This window comes from Phyllostomus hastatus, unplaced genomic scaffold, assembly GCF_019186645.2.
Source record: "Phyllostomus hastatus isolate PE091 unplaced genomic scaffold, TTU_PhHast_1.1 phas_scaffold_385, whole genome shotgun sequence".
Taxonomy (NCBI): Eukaryota; Metazoa; Chordata; class Mammalia; order Chiroptera; family Phyllostomidae; genus Phyllostomus; species Phyllostomus hastatus.
In genome coordinates, this window is record NW_025334026.1 from 12,418,058 (window position 1) to 12,444,638 (window position 26,581).

A 26,581-nucleotide genomic window follows, 5' to 3' on the forward strand; every position below is an offset into this window, starting at 1 on the left:
AGTCTGAAATCATCAGAACATGTAAACATTAGAGAAGTCGTGAGTGGCTGGCTCCAGACCACCTGCCACCTTTACCAGACCCAATGCCGTGGGCGGCTGCCCACCAGCTCCTGAAGAGCTGGGCCAGGCGTGCCTGTGGCAGGGCGAGCAGCTGCGTGGAGCTCTCCGGGCTCCTTCCACATCATGGGGGCGACCCACTGACCCCCACCCTGGACTGTCCAGGGGCCCACCCAGCCGGGGCGGAGTCTCCCAGGGACTCACTGATGGAGAAGGAGCAATTTCCCTGACAGGCTGGGAGAATGGGAGAAACAGGCCAGCTGAGTCTTCAGTCTAAGGGTTTCTCTGGGGTTGCCTTTAGACGCTACCACGCATGAGATCAGTTTTATTTTTTCCATTCCATAGGCTAGTGGAGCAATGGGTCTGGCTCGCACAGCCAGAGTGGGGCAGGCTGGGTGGGACCCCCAGGGTGCCCAGTGCCTAAGAACCTTTGAAGGTGGCCCTGTCAGAGATGCCTCTGGCCCAAGGTCACAGCTCTGAAGGGTCAAGGCTGACTGCCAGGCCTTCAGCTTTGCACACACCTCCCTGAGGTCCCCCCACCCCCCCATGCCTGGGGCTCCCCACCCCGGAGGCCAGGAGGCCCTGAAGGCAGCTCTGGGTGTTAGTCCATCACTGCTACCTCGTGCCCCTCTGCCCCCTTGGAGGCCTCTCACTCTCTTTCTGGTGCTTTCCTCCCATCCTGCACTTCCCGGATGGCACACCCTGGGTGGACAGGGGCTCAGGAAGCTCCTTGTGTGAGATTCAAGCCCTTCGCCACCTGGTCTCGAGTTTCAGGCCCCCTCTGCCTTGGTGACGGTAGGTAGGCCTTGTACTGGGGCCTTGCCCCAGGCCTCACCTGAGACGCCAGTGCCCCACTCTCCCTACAACAGTCCCTGCCTCCTCCCTGTCCCCTTCCTCCCCACACCCAGCACCCAGCACCCTCTTCTTCGCAGCGGCTACCCGCTACCATGGAGTTAGACTGCAGGCCTGGAAGCCACAGGTAGGTGGGGGCCTCGCTCTGCGCTGACTGCATGCTCCTGGCATGGAGTTTCCACTGAAGGGAGCTAATTCTGTCTCCTGAAGCAAGCTGTCCCTGGGGAGGGTGACACACTTAGTGTCATCACCTCAAGTGACTGGGCTCGGCCAGTGCCCCGGGTACTACAAAAGGAAACTGTAGGTCACAGTGCTGTTTGGTTTTAAGAGGAAAGAACCTTGTAGGCAGCAGCTCTTTGAGTTTCAGGTGCTAGGCTGGTAAGAGAGTTCTGAAAGGGCAGACACCATGCGTATTCAAGGCAGCAGAAGCCCAGAGAACAGGGAACTGTTGGAATCTATCTCCTAATGGATACCATGCTGACCGCACTTCATCTGTACCCACCCTGCACCCTCCCCCTCTGCCCTGGCTGTGCCCCAGGGCTGGCCTCTCCCCTCCAATAGGCGCCCTCACCTTGGCTTGGGTTCAGCTTACAGGAGGGGCATCTGGAGGAGGGCAGGAGGGGAGAGGCTGGGCATTCACTCCTCCAGCACCTTTCCAGCAGGCCCCCCGGCCCCTGCTGGAGTCCTCCCCACTGCCGCAGCTTTGGCCCAGTCCCCGTCACAGTCCCTTTGCTTTGCCCCTTTGGGGTAGCAGTGGCCCCCCAGAGAGTCTTCTGTGGGTTCCATTAGCCCCGTCCACACCTGCACACATGGCCCTTCCCTTCAGGTCTTGTTCCCCCCTGAGGTCCCATGCTTCTGCCAGGACTGCACTGACACAGCTTCTGGGCATGTGCAGCCGGGAGCCTTGAGGGCCCTATTCAGTCTTCTAGGGAGGCAGCCTCCACTGCAAAGCCTGTAAAATGACCACAAAGCTTGCAAACACTGACTATTTATTTGATCTATAAACAGCTTGCTGCAGGAGACGGAGTGAGCTCACTGAACCTGAAAGTGTTCTCATGTAACTCAACAAACCGGTGTTAACTCCATCACTGTTTTGCATATTGGGGAAATTTTTTTTCTTGCAGGCCCACTTATAACTCCAACATATTCAAATTCAAACCCCTGGCCCTCTCAAAGGAACTGCTGCAAACAAGATTCTTCCTGCTCAAGGCTCTCAGATTCACATCCAAACAAAGCAGCTCAGCCCTGCAGGTCTTCAACGCCAGGCCCCCCGAGGTCCTTGTCAGTCATTCTCACCTGAGTCGAATTAGCTGGCAGCCGCCCACAGGAAACAGGGCTCAGACCAACTCCTGGGCCCAGGGTGCCTGCATGCGGGGACAGGCTGGAAACTCAGGGCACTGACAGAGAGAAGCAGACGACTGCACGGGTCCTGGACCTCAGTCACAAGCTTTATTGTCTCGAGCACGGACTCGCCACACTTCAACGATTCCACTTTGGGGTGGGGGAGGGCATGGGGAGGGTCTGGGAAGGGGGCACGGCTGAGTCCACACTGGGCAGGCAGAGACGTTCACTGGGAAATCGCTTCTGTGATGCCTGCCCCCTGCAAGCCCATCGGGGCTCAGCCCCTCCCGGTGTAGGCCTTGGGCTGTCAGTAGACTAATCAGCGCCTCCTTGGGTGGGCGCCTGCCTGATTTTGCTGGGAAGAGTAGTACTGTGTTAACTCTGGATTAGGCCACTAAAGCATCGCTTCTAGACTGTTGTTAATGAAACCGCATGCGAGAACTACCAAAAGCCAACAGGGAGGGGGAAGAGGCAATAGGACTAAGTGGTTGTCCCCAAAAAGGGCGGCTTTTGGACAAGGTGGTGGACACCACCCACACGCACCTGGGAGCACTCACAGGCTACCTGCGCTGCTCCCAGGGCAGACGGCGTACCTGTCCCCGTGCACCTCGGGAACACCACAGTGGGGCACCACCAGGCCTCCCCCTCAGCCCCAGCAGCGATGCTGTGGCACGAGGTAATAACCTGCAGGCCCTCTAGCTGCAGAGGTGGGTGCTGCTGAGCAAGCTGGCTTTTCCTGCCACGCACAGGCCTAGGGAAACTCAGCAGTGCTTGAGAGAGAGAGGGAGACGTGGTTGGATTTTTCTTGCCAACAACATCCCTTGGGTGCTCTTCCTGGCTCCAGGAGACAAGGCCTAAAAAGCCCTGGGCAGGTGCCCGGTGAGACTGAAAAGGGGCTGTGCATTCTGATGCGTGTGCCTGGCACACACACCCCTGAACACTCACCCGTGTTCTTGGGTGTGTATGTGCACAGCCAGGCTGCGGGAATGTTTGTGGTGTGTGTGTGGCTGACTGCAAACGCCCCACCTGCAAGGCCATGTGTGACCCCCTGAGTGTGCATGTGTCAAGGGTCATGGGTGTCTGAACATTTCAGAGTCTGCACAGATGCACCTGCAGGTGGAAAGCCTGGTTTTGGAACATCTAGTCAGCCCAGGGGTCACCATATTACTGACCAGTCAAAACACACCTGGACCCCTGGTCTGAACTCCTCTGTGGCCCCCTTGCTCCTCCTCCCAGCCAGGTGAGGAGAGGGGCTTCTGAACTTTCCTAATACTGTGGTTCCTGGCCGTGGTGAGCTCCCTCTGGCCAGCAGCTTGGAGTTGTGTGTAAGTGTGTTGGTGTTGGGGGGAAAGGAGGACCTTCACCCCAACACCTTGAACCTGGCACCTCGCCGGGCAGACAGGCTCAGGGGACTCGTACCACTGCTTGAAGGAGGCTCAGGGTGTGGGGACCAGCAGGCCTGGGAGCTGCCTTGGAGTGGAAACGGCTGCAGAAGAGGAGTCCTCACCTGGCTCCTGAGGACCGGACTTCCCTCCTTAGTGCCTGCAAGGAGGGCCTGGGCCTCCTCTGACCCGTTCCAGGATAATGGCTCTCTGGGGTCCGAGGGGGATCTGGGAGGAGGGAGCGCAGGAGGGGAGGCAGGGCAGGGATGTGCCCAGGGTGCCGGGATGATCCTCAGGGCCATTCGTTCCAGGGAGAGGGGCCTAGCCGGATCGCCTCGGCTTCCCCAAACAGATGCCAGACACTGCTGGGCCACCCTGGGTGTCCAGGCTGAAGGTTCTGGGGGCCAGGCCGGGGCTGTACCGCTTTCCGTAGAAGTTCGTGCTTGAGGAAGCCTCCTGGTCCAGCTGGGGGGGGTCGAGGGTGGGGGATTGTCCGAGGCGGTGGGCACGTTGTTGCTACAAACACTGTTCTTGTCTCCAAAGTGACAGTCTCGGCTGCTGCCTGGAGGGGGCGCCACCGGGGCAGAACGGAGTGGCTCTGGTGTGGGCTGGGCTGCTCCACGGTGTCCCTCAAGGTCAGTGCTTGTCCTGGAGAAAGCAAGGGCTGGATCAGCAACTGTGTTCAGGAATGGTAGAGGGGGGTAGGTAAAAAATGGGGGGCTGGGAGAGGAGAACCCACCTGTGCCAGGTAGAGGGAACAGCATGGTCAAAGGCCCTAGGGCAGAAAAAGTCTCTTTGCTGTGTGTGTGAGAAACAGTGAGACAGGAGGCAGGGTGGGAGCTGTTTCTATAGAGGACGCTGAGAAGAACAGGAGTGAGCAGGTGGGTTTACAGAGCCCTGAGGGCCTGGGCTCTGTAAACCCAGAGGGCCTCCCTGTGTGGAGGTTGGATACAAGAAAATAAAAACTGGAGCTGGAACTCCAGGCCTTGGTGTTTGTGTCTGTAAACTGAGATGACCCGGTGCCTTACAGGGCAGACAAAGCCAAACGAGGTTTAAACATCAGCACCTTGCCACTGTCCCTTACAGCTCTGTGCCTCTCCCCGCCCCACCTCTCTCTCTGCCTCTCGCCCACAGGCCTGGCCCTCGGCAGATTCTCTGTCCGAGGCTCCCCTGTCTCTAGGTGAGCACCTGTAGCCAGAGGCTGTACTGTCTGCAGCGGAAGTGGAAGGACAAGTTCCTACCCCCGCTCCAGCCTCAACTACCCAAGGTCACACAGCAAGCCAGGGACAGAGCCGGTGCTGGGCTCTTCCCACCTCACTGGGCTGGCATCTGGGCTCCAGGTGAGTGCCTACAACACTGGGGGTAAAAGCAGGAGTTAACTGTGGGGTGGGGGCCACCAGGTACCCCCTGAAAACATATGAGTCAAGCCCTGGCTGGTGTGGCTCAGTTGGCTGGAGCGCTGTCCCGTACCGAAGGGCTGGGGTTGTATTCCCGGTCAGGGCACAGGCCTAAGCTGTGGGTTTGGCCCCCCGTTGGGGGACATAAGACCCCTGGCCTGGACACATACAGAAGGTAACCCATCAATGCTTCCCAATTGCATAGATGTTTCTCTCTCTCCCTTCCTCTCTCTGTAAAAGCAATGGAAAAATGTCCTTCGGTGAAGATTACAAAAAACAAAAAATGTGAGGGTCAACAAAGACAGGATAATTGGGGGGACATCACAGACACTCCTCAGGCCTATGGAACTCTAGAAAACCAGTTTTACACCCGAGATTTTATAAAATGTAGAATTTACAGAGACTGCTTAAGGAAGAGAGAAAATGCTTGTTTCAAATATTCAGTGAAAAAAACAGGAGGTGAAATTGAACATAGAGCATGTGACCTACTCTGTTACAATGATGCACATGATAACTCCTTGACCAGGCGATCAGAACTCAGGTCAGGAGTGAAGGGCAGATGGACATCACTCCCCGGCTGGGAGGCCCGGAGAAGGACACAACCCTGATCAAGTGCTTCTGACTCTGACCCGGGTGACCCAGCACACAACCCCGAGAGAGGAATCTTCTATTAAAAAAAGGTGTGTGTAGCCCTGGCTGGTGTAGCTCAGCAGATTGAGCATGGGCCTGTGAACCAAAGGGTCACCAGCTCGATTCCCAGTCAGAGCACATGCCTGGGTTGTGGGTCAGGTCCCCAGCTGGGGGTGTGAGAGATGCAACCACACACTGATGTCTCTCTTCCTCTCTTTCTCCTTCCCTTTCCCTCTCTCTAAAAATAAATAAATAAAATCTTTAAAAAATAAAGGAGTGTAGCCCTGGCTGGCGTAGCTCAGTGGATTGAGCGTGGGCTGGGAACCAAAGTGTCCCAGGTTCGATTCCCAGCCAGGGTACATTCCTGGGTTGCAGGCCACGGCCCCCAGCAACCGCACATTGATGTTTCTCTCTCTCTCTCTATCTCCCTCCCTTCCCTCTCTAAAAATAAATAAATAAAATCTTTAAAAAAAAAATCAAAGAGAAATTGAGAGACTATTCCAGATTAAGGGAGACCAAAGAGACATAACAACTAACTGCAATAAGCTGACTCGGCCTTGGCTAATGTACTAAGAAGATGAGTGAATCTTGTATCGATGTTACATTTGCTGGGATCGATAACTGTACTGTCATTATGTATGATCATGTCCTTTCACTAGGAAATACAGACCCCAGCGTTAAGGGCCATGACACATGCAACTATACTCAAACGATGCAGAATGCAGTCGCAGGTGTTACCACCCATACGCACACGGAGCAAAGATCCAGCCGGTGGGGCAAAGTGTTTACAGTGTGATGGGGGAAGGGCATAGGATGTGCTGGGTGCTATTTTCATTCTGGTGAGTTTTTTGTAGTTTTGAAATTATTTCCAAATAAAAAGTTAATGTATACACACATGTACATGCATACACATACACATGTAACAGCTCCTCATTATTTGCAGTGGTTATGTTCTATAAAGTTACCACCAATGCTGCGTTACCGAATACTGAGCCACTGCTCCTGCAGGAAATCCGAGGTTAGGTTCCTCTGACCCTCTGATCACGACGTCTCAGCCAACGGATTGACACATTGCCCTGCTTTAGGTGTGACTCTGGGTACAGACACCCCATTTAATGCATACTGTTGACTCATTAACAATGAACTCAAGGCCAATAGTACAGCAGGACTTCAAATAATGTCATTTTGTTATAACATTGAGAAGAAAAAAAATTGATTCTTGGCTGGGTCCACTGTCTGTGTGGCGATTGCACACCCCCCATGGGGGTGGTTTCTCCGGGCACTCCGGTTCCCTCCCACACCCCAAAGATGCACATGTGGGGTGAGCTGGTGGGTCTGCACTGTGATGGAAGGGCACCCTGTCCAGGCCAAGTTCCCACCTTGTGCCCTGAACCGGAGTAAGCAAGTTACAAAATACTTATTTACTTGCTTTTATTTTTCTTGTATGTATGTACAGCTCACATTTATTTCAATGTTTAACACTAGCAGTGTGTTTTGGGTCAGAAGTCTGACCAGAAATATGCCGCAGGAACTTAACTCCCGTGTAAACTGACGGTAAAACTGGTTTTGTTATAAGTCATTTCGCTTAAAGCTGCAGTTTCCGAGAGCCTATCGCTGACGCTAAGTGAGGATACAGCCGTCTTCTCGTGCTCAGGGACACGAGACAGACTTCAGCACTGCGCTTGGGGGTTGTGTTAAACAGCAGAAATCACCAAGACGAAACACGAAAATGTGGAAAATGTGGCACTAAATAGATTTCCAAAAGGACCTGTCTGCAGCGTGACAGCTGCAGCAGGAAGGCGGAGCGTGGCCTTGGTGCCCATCAGCTGGGAACATGAGGGACAGCAAACGCAAATTCTTCTCTGCTCCACCCCTGCCCACGATGCCCACAAACTTGCTGCAAGCACTGATTTTGGGGTTACAAATAAATTTTAGTGAGTAGGCAAATTTGACGACATGGGATCCATGAAGGATGGGAACTGACTGTCATGTGCACACACACACTTAAGGGAGTTCGGGGAGGCCATCACCTCAGAACGCCACCTTGGTCATCTCTTGTGTAGTAATAACTAGTCTTTTCTTCTTCATATATTTTGTTTGTTTTCCCAATAGGCATGTATCATTTTATAATAAGGTTTTTTTTTTTAAGGGAAACAAGGTTAAGAGAGCAGGATAAGTTTGGAATCAAGATTGACTACACTAGGTCCTCTGTGAGAGACCCTATTGTAAAACCTTTGTACAATGCATCTTTGTATTTTTTGTGACTTTTCAAAGTTTTTTTCTGCCTGTAAGGGAGGGCCATGGGAGTGCCAGGGCGTCTCCCGGGGCCAGAGTGCCCCTTACCTCTTGTTTGTGGGCCTTGTCTTGCTGGTGGATGCCGTTTGCAGAACCGGAATTGCCGATGGCCTGTAAGAGTCATGGGCAGATGCTGAGTGAGGTTCGCCAGGCTGCAGTTCCTAGTTAGCCCACTAGATGGCGAGGTCTCCTTGAAAGGATCATCTCAGGCTCCAAACTGACCAAAGAATGAGGGTCCCAGGACCCCCATAGATAGACGCTCTCAGGGCAAGGGTGCACCTCTCCTCTTAGTCTGAGATCCTCATGGTAAAGCCATGTACACCTTGGGCTGGGACTCCCAGAGCACACGCCTGTGTCTCTCCCCTTCAGACCAGGGTTTCCGGGAGAGACGGGGCTGCCGCCCCTGCCTGTGGACCAGGGTTTCTGGGACAGGGCCATGCTCCAGGAAGACACTGCCCTGGCTCGCCTGATCAGCCCAGCCCGTGCCCGTGGCTCACCGGGGACTTGTCAGGACTGCTCCTCATGGCCTCCACGAGCCTTTCCACCTGCTGAGCCTGGTCTAGTGCGTCCCGCAGGGCGTCCTCTGTGCTCATCAGCTGGTGCTGCAGCCGCAGGAGCTCAGGGGTGGAGGATGGGTCAATGAGGGAGTAGCGCCTCTGATCCGACAGGGACTTCTCTTTGTCCTGGGAGTGGCCGGAGAAAGGAAGAGGATGTGTGTGCGCCCATGTACGTGTGTGCGCCCATGTACGTGTGTGCCAAGGGAAGGCGACCTCTCCTCTGGCCCCACCCCACCTCTGGGCCAGGCCTGAGCATCACCTGGACATCCCTCAGACTTCCCTCCCTCACCTGAGGGTCCGCACTGAAGCAGGCTGTCAGATGCTTCACGTCCTCCAAGTCCCAAAATCTAACACCCTCCTTTCTCTCCTTCTTGAGTTCCCCTGACTCCCTTCACACTCTCACATGGGTCCATCCTCTTCTCCGCCAGACCCAAAGCTGCATCATCTCTTACCTTCCAGCCACCTGACCCCCTCTGACAGCAACTTCTCTACCCCTCTGTCCTTACCCAGCAGGACACACCTGCCCCACCCACTGTGGTCCCAGGCACTGTGTTATGTGCCTCATTCCCACATAAACTTGCCCCTTCCTTCCTAACATTATGTGTGAATCCTCACTGCAGGACCCTGAACAAAGAGCTGCTTTCTGATTGATTACTTCTGTGGATGGGGGGCTTACCACCTTACAGTAGCCCATCTTACCTCTGGATAGGTCAGATTCTTAGATAGTATCCCTTTGCATTCATTATATCACCTAGGTTATCGCACAGCCAGCCACGAACCTGCAAAAGCAGATGTCTATAGCCCCTCCACCAGCTAGCTATGCCACTGACCCTGTGGTTCTAGGGGATTTCGAATTCTCTCTGAGGCATGGCTGTTCCTGGGGGGGATGCCAGGAGGTCACCACTCTCTATGGCCTGACAGCGGGGCAACCTCAGCCCCACCCCAGCACCCCTTGCCCCCACATACCAGCCCAGTCAGCTTTTCACGAAGGCCCCGGATGTCGTCCTTGAGTTTCTGCTCCTTGATCCGCCACTCAGCCTTGTGGACCTCTCGGCTCAGGTCCCTCTCGGGCCCTGGGGAGTGGCGATTGGCCTCCAGCAACAACACCCGTAATTCGTTCAGGCTCCTGGGGACGAGGATGGGAGCCCAGAATAGCTTTAGTCAGCCCCGGACCCTGCATGGCCACACTCCAGCTATTTGCCAGATGCCTGGAGACTGGCCACTCTCTGAGGGGGAGACTGGCTGTTAGAACATCGCCCGCGCCAAAAGGAGCCAGAGTGGAAACAGGAGGCCATTCAGCCAGAGTCCAAGAAGGGACAGGATTTACGGATGGGACAGTGAAGAAGACTTGGCCTTTCCTAGAATGTTTTTAAACTATTTAAAAAAAGAGGATATTTGTTTAACTAAAAAATTAAGCAAAGCAAAACAAAATGGTCATCCAAGAGAGCCCATGAGGGAAGACATGTATTTTTAATGGCTGAAACCATGTGCATTTTATTTCTCACATCAACCCGTAACGAAAGGGCAGTAGCTGCCGGGAGCACTGGGCGGAGAATGATTCTCAGGCTCTAGGATCTGCAGAAAAGGGTGTGGTGGTCAATTAGCAATGTCTGCCTTAGGCATAGGATTAGAAAATGGGACACACTTCTTCTAAGGCTTTTCCCTTGCCTGCATCTGCTCTGAGGAGGGGAAAAACCCCTTACCAGGTGGCCATGGGTAGTTGAGAACAGAGTGGAAGTCTTCTGTACTGTCCCTTTTCCTTTCCTCCTCCTCCTTGCTATGAATGTGATCGCTGGGGCTTTAGCAGCCACCTTGCAACCACGAGGAAGAGTCCAAGAGAACCAACCAGTTGGCACTGATATTTTTAGCCAACTGTCAGCCATAGCCATTCCCAGACTTTCTGTTATGTGAGGAAAATAAATCTCTACGAGTTAATTTCCACTCCTATCCTTAACACCACAGAAGTATGGAGGAGCTTGTGATGGCCTACTTTAATAAAGAAAGGCTTCAAGGAATAGATGGGCTGTGAGCTAAGCCTTGAAGAAGGGACTGGACTGAGCGAAATGTCCAAAGAGAAGAAGGTAGGAATTGTGTGAGTGGTGGGAGACAGAGGAAGAACTGAGCCAGTTGATAGCAGGAAGACAGACCCCTCAGAGGAGGTAAGACTAGGCTGAACACTGAGAATAAAGTAGCTGTTTGGGACGGGGGAGGGTGTGGGGAGCCAGACAGCAGTGGGGCCTTGATGCAGGGCCTGGCTGGTCATGACTTCACGCTGGGAAGGGATATAGCCCAGGTGCACCTGTTTAACTCCCTCCTGGGTGGGGCCACATTTTCTAGAGAGGCGCTAAATTTGAAGCAAGTCTAGCATATAAGCTCCCAGTCTGTACATCAGACTTAACAGGAGGGGCGGAGGAGAGACAGCATTTCCTTTATAAAAAGGTGCTTGTACTTCACCAAGATTCCTTTAAATCAGAGGTTGAACATCACATGTTTGCAGGGGCTGGCGAACCATGTCCCTGAGGGGGTGTAAGTGAAATAAGGAAGAGGGGCGGGGGCCTTGGAGACAGAGAGGGCCCTGCTGCCCTTTGGGGCAGGTGCTCCCCACAACGTGGGCCACTGCGCTGTGGGAAGTCAGCCTAGTGTTGTCAGACTTCCAATTTTTTGTAGGAAATCTGGAAAAATCTAGATTTTATGTGCAATCTTCTGATTTTTAAATGCTCATCTAGTTTTTTTTCCCCTCTAAGACCTCATATGGGTTACACAAACTACGTCTATAAACTGGAGCCAAGAGGTTCTCAAAGTGCGGTGCAGGGAACACTCAGGTCTCCGAGACCGTTTCAGGGGTCCATGGTCAAAACTATCTCACAACAATAAAAAACTACTTTCGCTGTCATTTCCCAGGCATGAACAATGGATTTTTTCCTGGGGTCACATGGCATATTAATTATCTGAAAACATTTAAATATGCCCTTTTCCAACTACATATATACATAAGGCCAGATTTTCATACACACTTCACCAAAACAACAAACTGCAAAGAGTGAATGCAAAGTGTTACACAATGCCATTCTTCTCATTCAATATTTTTTGTTTTGGAAAACAGTTGCTTTTTATCAAAAGCATGTTAATTTATGTTATATGCAAATGGTTTATTATTTTCAAATGAATTAATAAATACTTTTAAATTCCTCAATTTAAATTTCTAATATGATAAACATAGAATAAGTAAACACAAGCTTTTTGGGAATCCTTAATAATTTTTAAGAGTTTAGCCCTGACTGAGTAGCTCAGTCAGTTAGAGTGTTATGCCAATACACCAAGGTTGAGGGTTTGATCCCTGGTCAGGGCACATACAAGAAGAAATAAATGAATGCATAAATTAATGAAACAACAAATTGATGTTTCTCTGTCTTTCTCAAAGCAATAAATAAAATTTTAAAAAATAACATTTAAGAGCTTAAAGGGATCCCTGAGACCAAGATGGTTGGGAACCACTAATCTTTCCTAGCAATAAGTCAGTGCCTGGAGAACTGTGTTAAGAAGGATTCTGAGGCTTTGTCCGAGCTAAGCAGAGTAGAACACAATGATCACTGGTGATGCCAGCCATCTGTCCATCCTCCCCCACCTCTGGAAAAGACTGGCTGACTGGCTAATGTCAGGGGGAGAGAAGGTCAAGGCCAGAGGGAAGACAGCTGGGTGGCAGGTCTGGCCCTGCAGCCTGCGCTGACTCACCTCTCCTTCCTCAGCAGCTCCTGGCTGATGAGGACCAGCTGGCCTGAGGCGTCGTGGGTCTTCCGGGACACGGCCTCCAGCTCCGCCTCCAGGCGCCGTTTCTCTTTCTGGAGGGCATCCACCTTCTTCTCTCCCGATTTGCACTTGCTCTCCAGTGCTGAGTGTCAGCCGGCAGGAGAGAGGGAGAAGGTCAGGATCGCTGAGGGACTCTGTGCCAGTCGAGGGACCAGGCCCAGGCAGGGGGCCGGCTTTCTCGGGGCGTCAGAGTGACACACTCCACTGAGTGGGTCTCACTCATCCGGCAAAGCCAGGCACAGGGGCCAAGAAAACAGCCACAAAAAGCAGGCCAGGACCCCCGGGCACAGCAGCGGGCCCGTGGTGGCGGGAAGCAGTCCACCCTTTCCGAGAGAAGACCCAGCGTTACCCCGCTGCCCGGACGAGGAAAAGCTCTAGCTTCACCTGGGCCTGGGAGGAGCCTGAGATCAGCTGACCTGGGTTGGAACCAATTATGCCCCGTGAACATGATGGGACCTGGAGAGACGTGGGGGTGGGAACCATTTCCGAGGATGGGGGCTGTCTCGTGGACTCCACCACTGGCGCTCTGGCCGACAAAAAGGCCAGTCTGTCAGCAAATCACAGATTCCAGACCCCCATTTCGCCCCCAGCTCCCCCGCTGCCCGCACTGCCCCTGTGCCTTGCTCTCTGCTATAGCCAGGGTCCTTCCCCCCACTGTAAAGTCTCGGTATTTCCTCTAGGGGCTGGGGGCAGATACATTGTCTCAAAGTGGCCTACAAGGGACCCAAAAGTCCTGACAGAATTTGCCAACACACAGTGGCTGCGGGCGAGAGAAGATGGCCAGACTCCCGATTAGATTAGGGACCATGAGAGGGCTGCTGTTCCCCCGCTCACTGCTGCCCAGTGGAAGTCCAGCATGGACGAGCTGGCCCAGGCCACCTTCTCCTCCAGGCAGAGTGCGGGAGGGGACCCTGACCCGGTGCCAACCCTCTCCACGCCCCACTGGCACGTGGCCCCAAGGGAAGCCCCCCGCATCTGCCCTGCGGGAGGGAGACTTACCACTTACTTGGGCCCTGAGCATCTCAGTCTGGGATGTCAAGGCTGTCACCTCTTTGTCCCTCTTGTTCAGCTTGTCTTGCAGGCCTAGGGGAGAAGGGAGACGAGGGCCATTAACATTCCAGGTTCGGCACCGTGGTCCAGCGGGCACCACCCTCTCTGGGGAACCCACTCTGAAACAGAGGCTCCCAGATTGTGTGGTCTCAGGCAACTCAACTCTCAGAGTTTCCTCGAGTAAAAATGGAGATGACAGTAATGGTGCCCACGTCACAAGGTCACGTGCATTCAATACCGGGCAGGCCTCAGAGCAGTTGTAAAAACGATGATGCACACAAAATGCTAGAAATACATTAACTTTCCATTAGTTAATTTATAAATGGGACATAATGCCCACAAAAATATGAACAAGATTTTAATGCTTATAGAACTAGATAAGCCGGTAGAACTAAAATCTCTTGGAAAAATAAGCAAGAATAGCCAAGAGAGTTTAGTAAAAAAACTTCTTCAGTTAAACACAGAATTACCATCTGACCTAGCAGTTCCACTGTAGGTATATACCCCCCAAAACAGGTACTCAACAAGCCCCTGGACACGGCGCTTCAGAGCAGCATTTTCCACAACAGCCAGAAGGTGGAAGGAGCCCAAATCTCCACCCACAGGTGGACAGATAAACAAAACTCGGCACATGCACATGACAGAATATTACTCAGCTGGAAAGAGGAACGAAGCACTGACTCAAGCTACAACATGGCTGAACCTCCAATATAGTATGTGATGTGAAATAAGCTAGACACAAAGGCCACGTAGTGTAAGACTCTATTCACATGAAACATCCAAAGAAGGCAAACCCGCAGAGACAGACAGCGAATCAGCGGTTGTCAGCAGCCGGAGGGAGGGGAGAGTAGGGGGACTGGTAATGCGGTTTCCTTGTGCAGCGACAAAAATGTCTCTGAACCTGACAGAGGTGGTGGATGCAAAACACTGTGCATGTACTGAACGCCACAGAATGTTTGCTTTCAACTGGTTAATTTTAGGTGATGTTCGTTTCCCCCAATTAAAAAAATGGCCAAGAGAATTTTGAAAGACCAGAGTAGGAAAGAGTAGGCTTGCCAGTAACTGAAAAACAAACAAAGCCTGAATGATTAAAGCATGATAGAACTGGCACACGAACAGGTAGGTTGGTTACTGGGAAGGAATAGAACAGCCGGAAAGTCAGTCATATACGGGAATCTACACATGATAAGGCTGGCCATTCAAATCAGCGGAGGGGGGGAGATACGTTTTTAAGCATGTGCTGGGACAAGCGGGTACTCTTTAAGGAAAAAGATACAAATGGACCCTTACCTCACACCTTACAGAAGGGTGAATTCTAGATGGATCAGGGATTTAAACACAGAATATGGAACTAAAAGGTACTGGAAGAAACCATGGGATTTATTATTTATTATTATTATTGGCTTCTGGATTTATTCTTTATAAAAATAATATATTAGAATATATTACTTCTAATGTATTACTTCTGTTATTTACTATTTATAAAAATAATAAATCCAGAAGCCAAAAAAAAAAGATTGATTTGAGAAAACCCACATGGTGGATGGCACTCCAAGAAGAGCCAGACCACAAGTGGGCGGAGACTGTTTCCAAGCCACAGAGGAGGAGTCTCTAAAACTGAACGGCAAGACCCACGGCCCAACAGGGAACAGCGGGCAGAGGACCCAGGTCGGAACGGGGCGGCGCCCCCTTCATGAAAGGACTCAGGCAGCATCTTTACAGTTCACACCCGCAGAGACCATGACACTGGAGGACACAGTGCTGGTGAGGCCTGTGGGCAGACACCCGCTCACCCACAGCGGCTGGAGCCAGAACTGACGGAGCCGAGGAGGAGGTGACTTACTACCGCAGGGCTGTTTGCAGTAAAGACTAAAAACGACCTACGACCCATCGGCAGGACACTGGCTAAGCACAGACGGTGGCTCCGCACAGTGGAGTACCCCGCACGATGGAAAAGGAGGCAGTGGTAGGGAAGCGTCTCCAGGATACTTGACTGAATGGAGAAAGGAAGGGGCTGAACAGAGCAAGGGGGCGGGGACAGAGGGGGACAGAGGGTGGCCAATGTCGGCCCTTGGGAAGGGAGACAGGCAATGGGGACCCTTCACTTTATACCCTCGGAACCATGTGCAGTTTATACCTACTTTAAAGACAATGTAAAACTAAACAAACAACAAGGTATTTCTGCACAATGCCCAGCACTCAATAAATGGAGCCGTGGTCCCCCTGGGGGTGAGTGGCTCGTGTATGCGACAGGCACCTTTCACCAAACGGCAGATGATGCAAAACCAAGTGGCACCTGGCTCAAAGGCAGAACCAACCCACCTGTCCCCAAAGCCCCGTCTCCCGCCTGCCAGTGGCCACTCACCTTCCACAGTGTCCTTCATCCTGATCTTGTCCCCTGAAATGTCATTCGACTCAATCATCTGAAAGAAGAGGCCTGTCAGGGGGATGCTCACCCCCGCCTCTGCCCACCCCCCTGCCCCAGCAACCCTGCAAGTGCGCCTCAGCCCTACATTACGGGGGAGGGGGGTACGACTTGCTGTGGCGGGGAGCAGCGCAGGTGTCCCTGATACGGCTCCCTGACGACAGAGGACCCCTCCTCTGCTCCCTGCACGCCCAAGGCTGCTTGTGCATGAGAACACCTCCTGCCCCTTCCTCAGCTGAAAATGTCCATTATACCAAATGGGTGTCCTTTCCCTGGGACACGCTCAGAGGTTGGCCCTGAGAATCTGTTTCCATCGACGGCACCCAAGGTTGCAGCCTCGGTGTAGTCCCACCCCCCACCCCCAAATGAGCATCGACTGCCGTGGGCCGTGTGTGCGGAGCCCGCCCAGGCTCGTCTCCTAGAGGGGCTTCAAGAAGTGCTACTTCTCTGGTCTCTAACATATTTCTTAAATAATAAACCCAGAAGCCAAAGAAGATAAGATTAAGAAAAAAGAAATTTGGACAAATGTCAACTGGCTCCGTGCTGCTTCCTTCTCCGGCAGTTCCTGGCCTCCTGCCGCGCTAGCTGGCTGCCCTCTGAGCTCTCAGTTCGCCAGAGCCTGACGCCACAGGTCAGGGCAGAGCTGGGCCGGGCAGGCAGTCGCCCCCATCACCCAGCCCCTCGAGTGTCTCCCCGCACGTCCCAAGTCCCATTTTAGCCTCACCTAGTGAGAGCTGTGCCCCTAGATCTTTATTTAGAAACACCGCAGGGAAGTGAGGCACATGCTAAACATTGTTATGAAAGTTCTCACTGCATGAAACCAGAAATCTAGTTGTCCCTGGAAACATGGGTCCAGATTGAGACCCCGAGGGTGTGGAAGGCAAGAGAGGTCTGTCTTCCTGAGGTCACTGCCCTCTACTCAGCCCCAGGTCTGTGACTGAGGAGCAGGAGGCCACCCTCAGGCCTCCGTCCCCCACGCTCTGTGGAATTACAGCACCCCCAAAGCTCACCCACTAAGGAAGTGCAGGTCCTGGGGTCCCAGGCCTGACTGTGCCGCCCTGAGGAGCCAATCAGGCCATGCGCGCATAAGCTGACCTGGGCTTTCCCTCTCCCCCGCCCAGGACCCTGGGAGGGCGCTTGCCACATGCTGTCACTTCCTAGGAAAAAGAAGGAGGCCGGAAGGCTGCTGCAGTGGGACCCCAAGGCGTGACACAGGCAAGCTCCTCTCACAAAAAGGGCGCGGTGTACTGGGAACTCCTGAACACTCATCACGGAACGCTGAATTCTAGTGTCAAAGCACAAGGGGGACTGAAGCTCAGGAGCCCCAGGGCCTGTAAAAGGCAATGGTCATGCTGCTGGCTGTCCCTTCATATACAACCTGACTTCTGCCATCCTAGGTGCCCTCTGTGAGCCCTCTGGCAGCAGAGGTGGGCACCACCCCTGCCACTGGTGGGCAGGAACCCTGGGAAGGCTAGTCTGTCTTGGGGTCCCGGTGGGCACGTCTATGAAATGGAGCCCGTCCTGACCACGGGAGTGGAGGTGAAATGGGGCAGCGCAGGGCCGGGCACAAGGTGTGGCACTCGGAGCCGCTCAGAGGCCCTCCCCAGCCCCACTGGAGTGCACGCGGCCACGTCTGGGCCTCCTCAGTGTGTGCGGCTGGGCGTCGAGGTTTGGAGCAAAACTGATACTGGCAGTAGCCTCTCCAGGGCCACCCCCTCCAGCCTTCCAGACCCCGCTCTGGGGACCCCCACACTCTGGGGAAGTGACCGCTGGACTGTTGCTCAGTCTCATTAGGACCAGCAGGAAGAGGGCTGCCCTCAGATCCCCTAGGTCAGCCTCGTCGAGTTGGAGACAGCAGCACCGGGGACGGACAGTGCTCATCCTCCACGTCCATGCGGGCCCCACAGCACAGGAGCCTGCACAGTAGGACATATGAGGGCATTGGGGACTTGGGGACTTGGAGGGAGCCTGCTGTCTGCTCTGAGGTACATCTGTCTCCAGGCCTGGACCGTGGGGGACCCAGCCAGGTCAGCTCAGACCACCTTCAGTGCCCAGTCTCCTGGGCCATCTGCCCTTCTGACAGAGGGACAAGAGCCTCCTCCTCTGAGCCTGGCACCCCCAGATCTTAAAAGGGCATGTAGCTGGGGGCAAGAAGAACCTTCCCTGGGCTGGAAAAAAGAGGTCACTAAACACCCAGACCCTCCCCAGCTGGGCCCTCCAGCCCCGGCTGCCGCGGCCCACGGCACCCCCCCCCCAACCCCCGCACAGCCTGGTAGGCAGGGCGGCTGCGTACGTTGGTGTGCTGGGACGCGCACAGGGACTCCACGGCCTGGAGCCTGTTTTCAGCGACCAGCAGCTTCTCCCGCAGCCTCTCGGCCTCCTGCTTGCTCTGGGCCTCTGACCGCTGCAGCTGCTCGTAGTCCAGCATCTTCTTCTCTGCCAGCGAGATCTGCTCCTTCAGGAACTCAATGGCCTGGGCCTGGCCCCGGTACTCCACGTCCAGCTTCTCCAGCTCGTGCACCCGCAGCTCGGCGTCGCGGCGCTGGTCCTGGGCTTCTTGCAGCTCCAGCCGATGCTGGCTGGCCTGCACCTCCAACTGGGCCCGCCAGTGCTGCTGCAGCCCGGCCAGCTCTTCCTGTACCTCCTGCAGCTTCTGCCGCAGGCCTTCCTTCTCTTTCACGTGCATAGCAGTCTCAATGTCGTGCTTGGCACGCAGGTTGCCCAGCTCCAGCTGGTGCTCCATCTTGATGCCCTCCATCACAGCCTTCAGCTCCCCGATCTCCTTCTGCTGGGCACCTGGGCCCGAGTTCAGGGTGGCCTTCAGGTCCTCTAGGGACTTCTGGTGGTCCGAGGCCAGTGAGTCCAGTTTGGACTTCCAGTTGTCCATGAGCCCCATGTTCTCGCTGGTGGCCTGCTGGACCTTGGCCTTGAGGTCCACCACCTCTTGTGCATACTTCTCGTTGGCGGCCCGGAGCTTCTCCACCTCCGCCTGGTAGGCCCTCAGGGCCTTCTCATACTTGTCCCGCAGCACGCCACTCTCCCGCTGGTGCTCCTTGCTGGCAGACAGCAGCCGCTCCCGCAGCCGCAGGGTCTCGGCGGCCTCGGGGTGGTCAGCGGGCGGTGGGCCTGAGTGCAGCAGGCACTGCTGCAGCTCCTCGATCTCACCGCGCCGCAGGTTCAGCTCCTCCTCCAGCTGCTGCACCCGTGACTTCTCGGCTACCGTGGTCAGCTGCCAGGGAGAGAGGGATGGGTCAGAAGGCCAGCTGGAGAGTGAAGGGGGTGCAAGAGGGATATGGGAGGGCAGTCCTCACCACTCAAGGGCCCCAGCCCAGTGGGGAAAGGTCATGAGAAGGGAAGGGCAACCACCCCTACCCGCGTGCTGGCGTTTCCTCAGTGGCCTTGCCCACCACAGCTCCCAGAAAGACCCCTACTGGCTAGCAACCCAGTGATTCAGAGAGTCAGCTGTCCCCGCTGCACCAGGCTTGGGACAAATCAGTAGTTAAAAGAAACCACCTATTTGAGGTTTTCTTTCAGTTAATGTTTTTTAAAGGGCAGAGACGACAGGAAATTTTGCATTATCCTGCTCTAGAAAGTTCCCAGGCTGGAATGGGTTGCTTCACAGGAGCTGTCTGGCGGGGGTGGCCAAAGAGGGGGTGGTCTGGACAACTAAAGTAGAACAAAATTAATGCTCCCAGGCCTGCCTCCTGATGGGAAACTCTGAGGTCAGAGATTCCACCCTCCAAAACCTACGCCTCGATCACGTCAGTCGTCATAGATTTAGAAACAACATCTTTAAAATTTTTAAATCTTTTACAAGTTTAAAAAATTGTGTTTCTGAAGCTGACCTTGAGTTCAATAAACCTGTTCTTATTTTTTCAATCAGGTTCTGAACCCTAGATTAAGATGCCTCGGTGTACAGGGCTCTCGCCTGTCAATCAGTTTCTGCAAGCAGTGTCTGTGCACACACGTGTGTGCTGTAGGAGTGCACAGGATCACTGGGCAACAGATACTGTGTGACCTGTGGCCTCTCTGTGTCTCCACATGCCCACCGCATGCACACGCTCCCGGAGTGCCGAGGCTGACCTGCAGAAACTGACCGCTGCTCACCCCATAGCCCCACACTGTTTACGTCCCAACTGCTGCTTGCTGGCTATTTGGCTCTGCTGCCAGACTGCAGCCGGGCTGTCCCCTGGGCCAGGCCAGCCAGCTGTTTGGATGTGCATGCTGCATGGGGAGCCAGGCCCAGGACATGATGGTGGCTGTGGAGGGGCCAGCTGGGCCTGGAGCCTGGACTTGGAATCAGGCCCCGTGACTCGGGGAGGAACTCACCCCCAAAGAGAGCTGTCCCCAGCCCAGGAGCCACTCCCTGAGCCTTCGAGTCACAACTGCCACCCCCTGGGCTGACCAAGAAGCCGGTGTCCTGTGGACATCCCTACTCCTCCACCCCAGGTCCTTCAGGCCGGCCCCTCCTGCCATATTTACCCCCCACCACAGGCTAGAGAAACCTGGATCTACAGCCCCCCAGTTTCCAGCCTTCCCCAGCCGGGAGAAGGAGAGCATGGATAGGTTGCCTCCGTATTGGCCCACAGAAGGCAGACGTTCCCAAGAGACCCCTGAGTTCTGAACATGACAAAACCTTGTCATGGCAGTACATGGGGTGGGAGGAAGGTGGAGGGTCTCACAGGACACTCTCGGCCAATGGGACCAGCTGGGGAGCAAAGTCACAGAGGGCTAAGCCCCTCCTCCCCGAAAGGCATCCATGAGAGTGGAGCGTAAGCCGTTCCTGACCCTCCACTTCCCTCCTAGAAAGGGCTCAAAAGGTAAAAAACAATTTGAGGACAGCAGCAAAGGACAGAGAAAATCATGAAACAGCGGAGCCAGGGTCGCCCACAGGCCAGGGCGCTGGCGGGCCGGAGGCGGTGGGCGCGTTACCCTGTTGTCGGCTAATTCTCGGAGCAGCCGCTCGGCCTGCGCCTTCTCCAGTAGCAGGCTCTGCTCCAGCTCCCCAATGCGCGCGTGCTCCAGCTGCGTCTGGGTCTGGCCCACCCGGTGGGTGGCGGGCGGGACAAGGCAGAGGGCACAGGGAAAGGAAGCCGGAGGAAGAGAGAGAGAGAGAGAGAGAGAGAGAAAGGTGGCGTCATCTACCGTGAACAAGGTTGGAAAATAGGTTACGGAAAGGAGGTGGCTCAGGGAAAGAGAGGAGGTCGGGGGAGGCGAGCCTGCCTCCTGCCCCTCGGTGTCCCGGCTGGGCTTCTTCAGGGGCAGAGGTCAGGCTGCAGCATCCTGCCCAGACTGGGTGGCAATGGGCACCCTGGGTCCCTTTGGTCCCCTCTGGGCAGCCCCTCCCTTTGTAGCTCTGCCCAGGAGCCCCGGCCTGCTCCCACCCTGCGGGCTGTTCTTCATGCCAGGCACAGGATCCTGCACACGGGAGGCCGTCGGGATGAATGAATAAGGAAACGACCTCAGGATTCCTGGCCCCTGGGCCTGTGCTGAAGGTGGACAAACCAAATAAATGGAAGGGTTTAAAAAATATGCCCACACCGTTATGATTCTCCCAGCCGGGAGAGGCTGAGCTGCGCCACCCTCCGCCCAGACCCACACCCGGCCCTGTGGGCACCCACCCGCCAGGACTCCGCAGAGGGTGCCTGCTCTCCCGAAAGCACAAGGACATTTTTGTCCCGGCTCCACAAGCCCCACTTCACACACTAACAAAGCCCCACATTCTCCCCACACCCAGGCTGGCACCTGGGTGTCGCATGACAGGTCTGCGAGCACCCAGAGCAAACTGGGTGCTGAGTGTGTGTTCTCCAGGGAGAAGCAAGAGGGTCCTCCCTGTCTCTCTGCCTGGCCCATCCTTGCCCAGCAGAAGCAAGGTTAGAGCGTGCCTGTGTGGCAGCACGGAAGAGGCAGGCTTGGCAATGGGGCGGGTATCCGTGAACAGGAGCATACGCACCCGACTCTAGCACGGCTGACAGGGACAGTGCAAACCGGCACCGCCCGTCCCGGAAATAGGTCATCAGGGGCTATGGAGATGTTCAAGTCCTCTGGTCTGTGACCTTATTTCTGGGAATTTTCCTAAGAGAACTGAAAGGGTTCCCTCTTCCCCTAGAGAGGGCAGCACACTGCAGAGCTCACGAGCAGCCTCGCTCAGTCTCTCCCAGAAAATTACAGGCTGACTGATGATGGAGGCTCACCCCAGCCTCGCAGGCCCTGTCCCTGCCCTCCTGTCCCTGAGGCGGGCACAATAGCACTGCCTGTGTCCCACACTAGACGGAGCACGGTCATAAATGCCCTGCTGGTGGCCCCACAGGCAAGAAAAAGCCCCCAATTTTACAATTTCAAGGGCAATCTCATCTGGTGCCTCCAAGAGGACCCTGCTCCATCACTTTCAGGATGTCTGGCCTCCTGCTCCGTGGGCTGGAGTCTTCGTCAGGGCACAGGGGCGCTCAGTGGAACTGCTTCTGGTGCTTGCTTAAGATAAATTACACTTAGGAGCTTGGGGGATGGGCAGCCGTAGAGACTAGATTTAAGGTGGGGTGGATGACTTGCCCTTCCTGGTGCTCTAGGGACACAACCCAGGACCCGAGGAGTAGGGGCCACCACACTCCTGCTTCGGTCACTCGTCGGATCCCCTGGAGTTAATGTTCTTGAAACCACCATCAAGGCAGTCTCTTCATCTTGCAACAGAGAGAGGCCACTCCAGAGAGAGAAAGCCATGGACTCAGAATCACACTGAGACTTCGGGCAGTGCAAGGTCCAGGTTCACACCGCTGGACCCCAGAACTGGCGCCGTGTCCCCAACCAGCTTGACTCCCCCGAGCAGAGGGCATGGAATGGAGCACCTCTTGTGGCTGGGGGAGTGAGGTCAGAAGGAGGACAGGCAGGAAGATGGGGTGATGTAGCTGGAGGGGGATCATGTATTCTGGGTTTCATTTTTTACTTTTAAGATGAATGGGGGTGAATGGAACTTTGGGTCAATTTGCTTTCTGGTTACCATGGCTATGGTCATAATAAAAATAGCAGCAATAGGGTTCTATTGCCCTCGAACTGAATTAGCTATCAGTCACTGTCTGTCCTACCCCTGGCCTCGCCCAGCCAGAACCAATTGGATCTGGGGTGGATAGCTGACCTAAAGTCAGCCAGCTCATTGGCTAGCCTGGGACCAATCAGATTCTCCAGAGAGGACAGCTAGTAGATGGTGCTGCTGGAGCCTGAGCAGGGCCAGGCCGCTGCGTGTGTGGTGGAGAGGGAACACATGAGCCAAGGGACGTGCAGACACAGTGAGAGAGACAGACAGACAAAGAGGCTGACCACAGGTCATGAGAAGGAGACCCCTGAGTGAGAGAGAACAGGTGTGGATCCTAATGATGCTTCTTACTCCAGTTCCCTGAACTACCTGTGAGATTTCCCTGTAGCCTTTCCTCCCTGTTGTTAGCTGGACTGGAGTTAGCTGCAGGGGTCTCTGTTCCTTGCACCTATGGGCACTTTTCCCCACAGCCCACCCCAAGCCCTGCAGGAGGCAGCCATCCAGGGGGAAAGCCAGCCAAACATGACCACATGACCCGCCCCTTTGGCTACGAGGGAAACATCCACGCAAACACCCTGACACTGGGCTGGGGCTCCTGCACCAGCTTGTGCCCTGACATCCATCCTTTAAGATCAGGAAGCAAAATATGCTCCAACAGGGGCAGCTGGCAGTGACCCTACGCAGATCGTACATGTCCCTCCCCCACCTGGAGTCATCTTGCAGACAGGACAACTGTTCACATGCTTTTGCTGTGCACTGAAAATTATAGGGTCTTTATGTGGCTCTTTTACAAAATCGGAAGCTGCAATTTCCAATTTGAGCTCAGAATGACCTAGCACAGAGGTTCCCAAAGTGTGGTCTCTAGGCCCGTGTCACTGGGGAACTTGGTAGAAATACACAAATCTCAGGTTCCACCCGAACCTGCTGAATGGCCACTCTGGGGTGGGGCCAGCCTTCTGTAGCAGAACAAGCCATCTGGGCGATGAATTCTCAAGTTTGAGGATCACTGACCTAGTTCAACCTCTTTGTTTTAATTAATTTATTTATTTATTTATTCATTTATTTTCAACCTCTTCATTTCAGAGCAGAGCAAACTGAGGCTCAGGGAGGGAAGAGTCTACCCAAGGCCATCAGGGCAGGTCGGCATGTGGAGAGGACCTAATTCACTGTTTCCTGCACCCCCCCACAGCTCCAGGAGCCCTTGTCCCTTGTCACCTCCTAGGGAGCAGGGAGGGACACAGCAGGGAGGCATTCCTGCCCACCCAGCTGTGCCTCGTGAGCCCTGCAGTCTCTGCACGGTTTGGTGAGGAGGGCCAAGTGGGGTGCTTTGCTAACCGATGTGAGCACCCCTCCCCCAGCTCAGAAGGGGTGGGTTGGATGGAAGAGTGAAAGGGCCACCTGTGCCCAGACCATGTGTCCAGGCATTATAACCAAGGAGCTGATATGACTGGCCACCCTTATGGGCTGAGCTCAGGAGTCAGGAGTTCTGGTCCCAGCGGCTGCTGACTTGCTCTGTTACTGGGTGAGTCCATTTGCCTTTCTAAACCTGTTTCCCCATCTATAAGTTCTGTGACTTATAGAACAAACTACTTTTAGCTAAAATTTTACCTGGAATCCAAGATGAACTAAGGGCCCAAGGGTCACCTTTAGGGTTACTACCCAACAAAGCAGGGAACGACAGCTCAGCCAGTAAATACATCCTCGGGCCTGGCCCTGTAGATGCCTGGTCCACCCCACCCAGTGGCCAACACGGGAAGCACGGTCACTCGGGCTCCTAGAGCTGAGCCACTCCCACCTATGACACCCGAGTCTCTCATGACCTACCCCCCGCCCCACTCTCCCGGGGTATAGCCCTCGATCCTTCTTCATTTCTCCCTCCCAATGCCCAAAGCCCCCCTCCCAGGAGGCCCGGGGTTGCTGCCTGGACCTCATGGCCACTGGTCCTCTAAGGGCTGGGCCTGGGGTGCCATGCAAGCCAGGGGCAGGGCCTTTGGCTGTTACCTCCAGGTCTCCCTTGGTGATGGACTCCTCCTCCACTCGGAACTGCAGGTCCTCCACCTTCCTGCGGGGGAAGAGGCGGATGAGCAGACTTTGCCCAGGTAGGTGGGCTTCCCCAAGCCAGCAGTGGCAAACAGGCGAGGCCACAGACGCCCAGACTCCGCGCTCAGGCCACGGGGAAGGCGCCGTCCCGGTGGCGCAGGCACCTGCCCGAAGCCACGTGGCTGACAGAGCAGAGCCTCCTGCAGACCCCCAGCCCTCCCAACCGCCTGAGCTGGGCCCCAGGCAGAGACGGGGAGCTCCACTCTCCACTCTCCACTGAGAGTGTTTAATGCAACCCTGCCCCTCCCTCCCCCCCAGGGCGGCTGTGGGAATAAATGGAAGAACGACTGAAATGGAAGCGGAGCAATGCTAGCGACCACTCGGTTTTCATCACTGCAGGGAACAGACGCTGCCACATGGGACAGGGCTGGGGGAGGAGAATAGGCAGGCTTTTTACCCTGCTGACTCCGCACTCATCCACAGGCCTCAAAATCGGGGCCCAGAGTCCCAGCCCCCACTGCGCCCTGATGTGGAGGGGGCTACCCTCAGGGGGAGCCATTCACCCACCCGCATGCCAAACACCCCAGGAGAGACGCCACAGGTACATCACAGCTCAGAAAGCTGCTCTTACTGGGGCCTCCTGACAGCTCCCAGCACCCGGATGAGGAAAACTGAGGCCCAGAAAGGGCAAGGAACCTGCCCAAGGTCACCCAACAAGTATAATACAATGTTGGGACTTGCACCCAGGCCCTTCCTGAACACAACTCCCACAGTGTTTTAAAAGTCTGTTTTTGTTTGTCGGCATCAGACGTGTGTTACCATGGGAACCAGATGTGTGGGCCCTGAGGAGCATCTCAGGCAGAGAGAAACAAGACCTCCTCTCCCCAGTCAGATGGCAATGACAGCCTATGGGGCACATGCCTAGCAGGCAGCCCCGAAACTGCCCATGGAGGCGGAGGGATGGAGAGGCAGAGAGGCGGAGACGTGGAGAGGCAGAGGGGCCGTGGGTGGAGGCCGCCAGCTGCATGGGGAAGGGGAGGAAGCCGCAGAAATGTGTCAGCCAGGAGACAAAGAGAGGCTCCTGGGCCACGGGAATCCCTGTCCCCTGTCAGCTCTGATCCACCAGACGCCCCGGGACCAAACCAGGCCAGAAGCCCATCCCCACCAGCCGGCCTGCCTGGGCAGAAAGAATCAGCAGCACAATGAACAGGCCGGTCCCCTCCCAGCTCTGAGCTCAGTTCCTCACCCAGGACAGGCACTATCACCCGTCTCCTAGGCTAACAGTAAGACTGAGACTCGATGTAAAGCACGTGGCATGGGGCTCACACCCAGGTGCGAGGCGTTCCCAGCAGCCTTCTGCTGCGGCTTCTCCAAGTCTCTTGATACGTGAATGGAAATAAAGCCTCTGGGCAGCAGCTATGAGCTCCATGCACGGAACCTGGCCCAGAGGGGTGCTCTGTGGACCTGAGCTGGCTCAAGGGGTGGGGACACTGGGTCTTCTTCACGGTGCGTGTCTCCCCAGGAGCACTGGGCATGAGAGCCAACCCCTCCCCAGGCATCCTCCTCATGGGAGGCTGCCCAGGCTGTGCAAGGCCGGAACAGTGAACCCCGCCGCTGGGAAGAAACGTGGTGTCGCCCTGTGCTCGGCATCATGCTGGGTGCTTTATGGAATCATCTTGTACGTCCTCCCAGCAGCGTGTGGAGACAGGAATCACCACCCT

At 55.0% G+C, this 26,581-nt stretch overlaps 1 protein-coding gene across 2 annotated transcripts in view; it reads right to left on the minus strand.

The window, feature by feature from the left end:
* Positions 1-2,336: 2,336 nt before the first annotated feature.
* CLIP2 (CAP-Gly domain containing linker protein 2) overlaps positions 2,337-26,581 on the minus strand; it is a 69,448-nt gene continuing 45,203 nt past the window's right edge. Inside the window, exons 8-17 of one of the 2 annotated variants that reach the window (XM_045819399.1) lie at positions 24,822-24,882; positions 20,726-20,830; positions 18,087-19,022; positions 15,734-15,791; positions 13,318-13,401; positions 12,244-12,400; positions 9,478-9,637; positions 8,452-8,637; positions 8,003-8,065; positions 2,337-4,280 (exon numbers count right to left, since the gene is read on the minus strand). In XM_045819399.1, coding sequence (XP_045675355.1) covers positions 4,269-4,280; positions 8,003-8,065; positions 8,452-8,637; positions 9,478-9,637; positions 12,244-12,400; positions 13,318-13,401; positions 15,734-15,791; positions 18,087-19,022; positions 20,726-20,830; positions 24,822-24,882 — 1,822 coding nt within the window. In that variant the 3' untranslated portion in view covers positions 2,337-4,268. The remainder of the gene's footprint in view (positions 4,281-8,002; positions 8,066-8,451; positions 8,638-9,477; positions 9,638-12,243; positions 12,401-13,317; positions 13,402-15,733; positions 15,792-18,086; positions 19,023-20,725; positions 20,831-24,821; positions 24,883-26,581) is intronic. The other variant, XM_045819400.1, reaches the window with a different exon arrangement.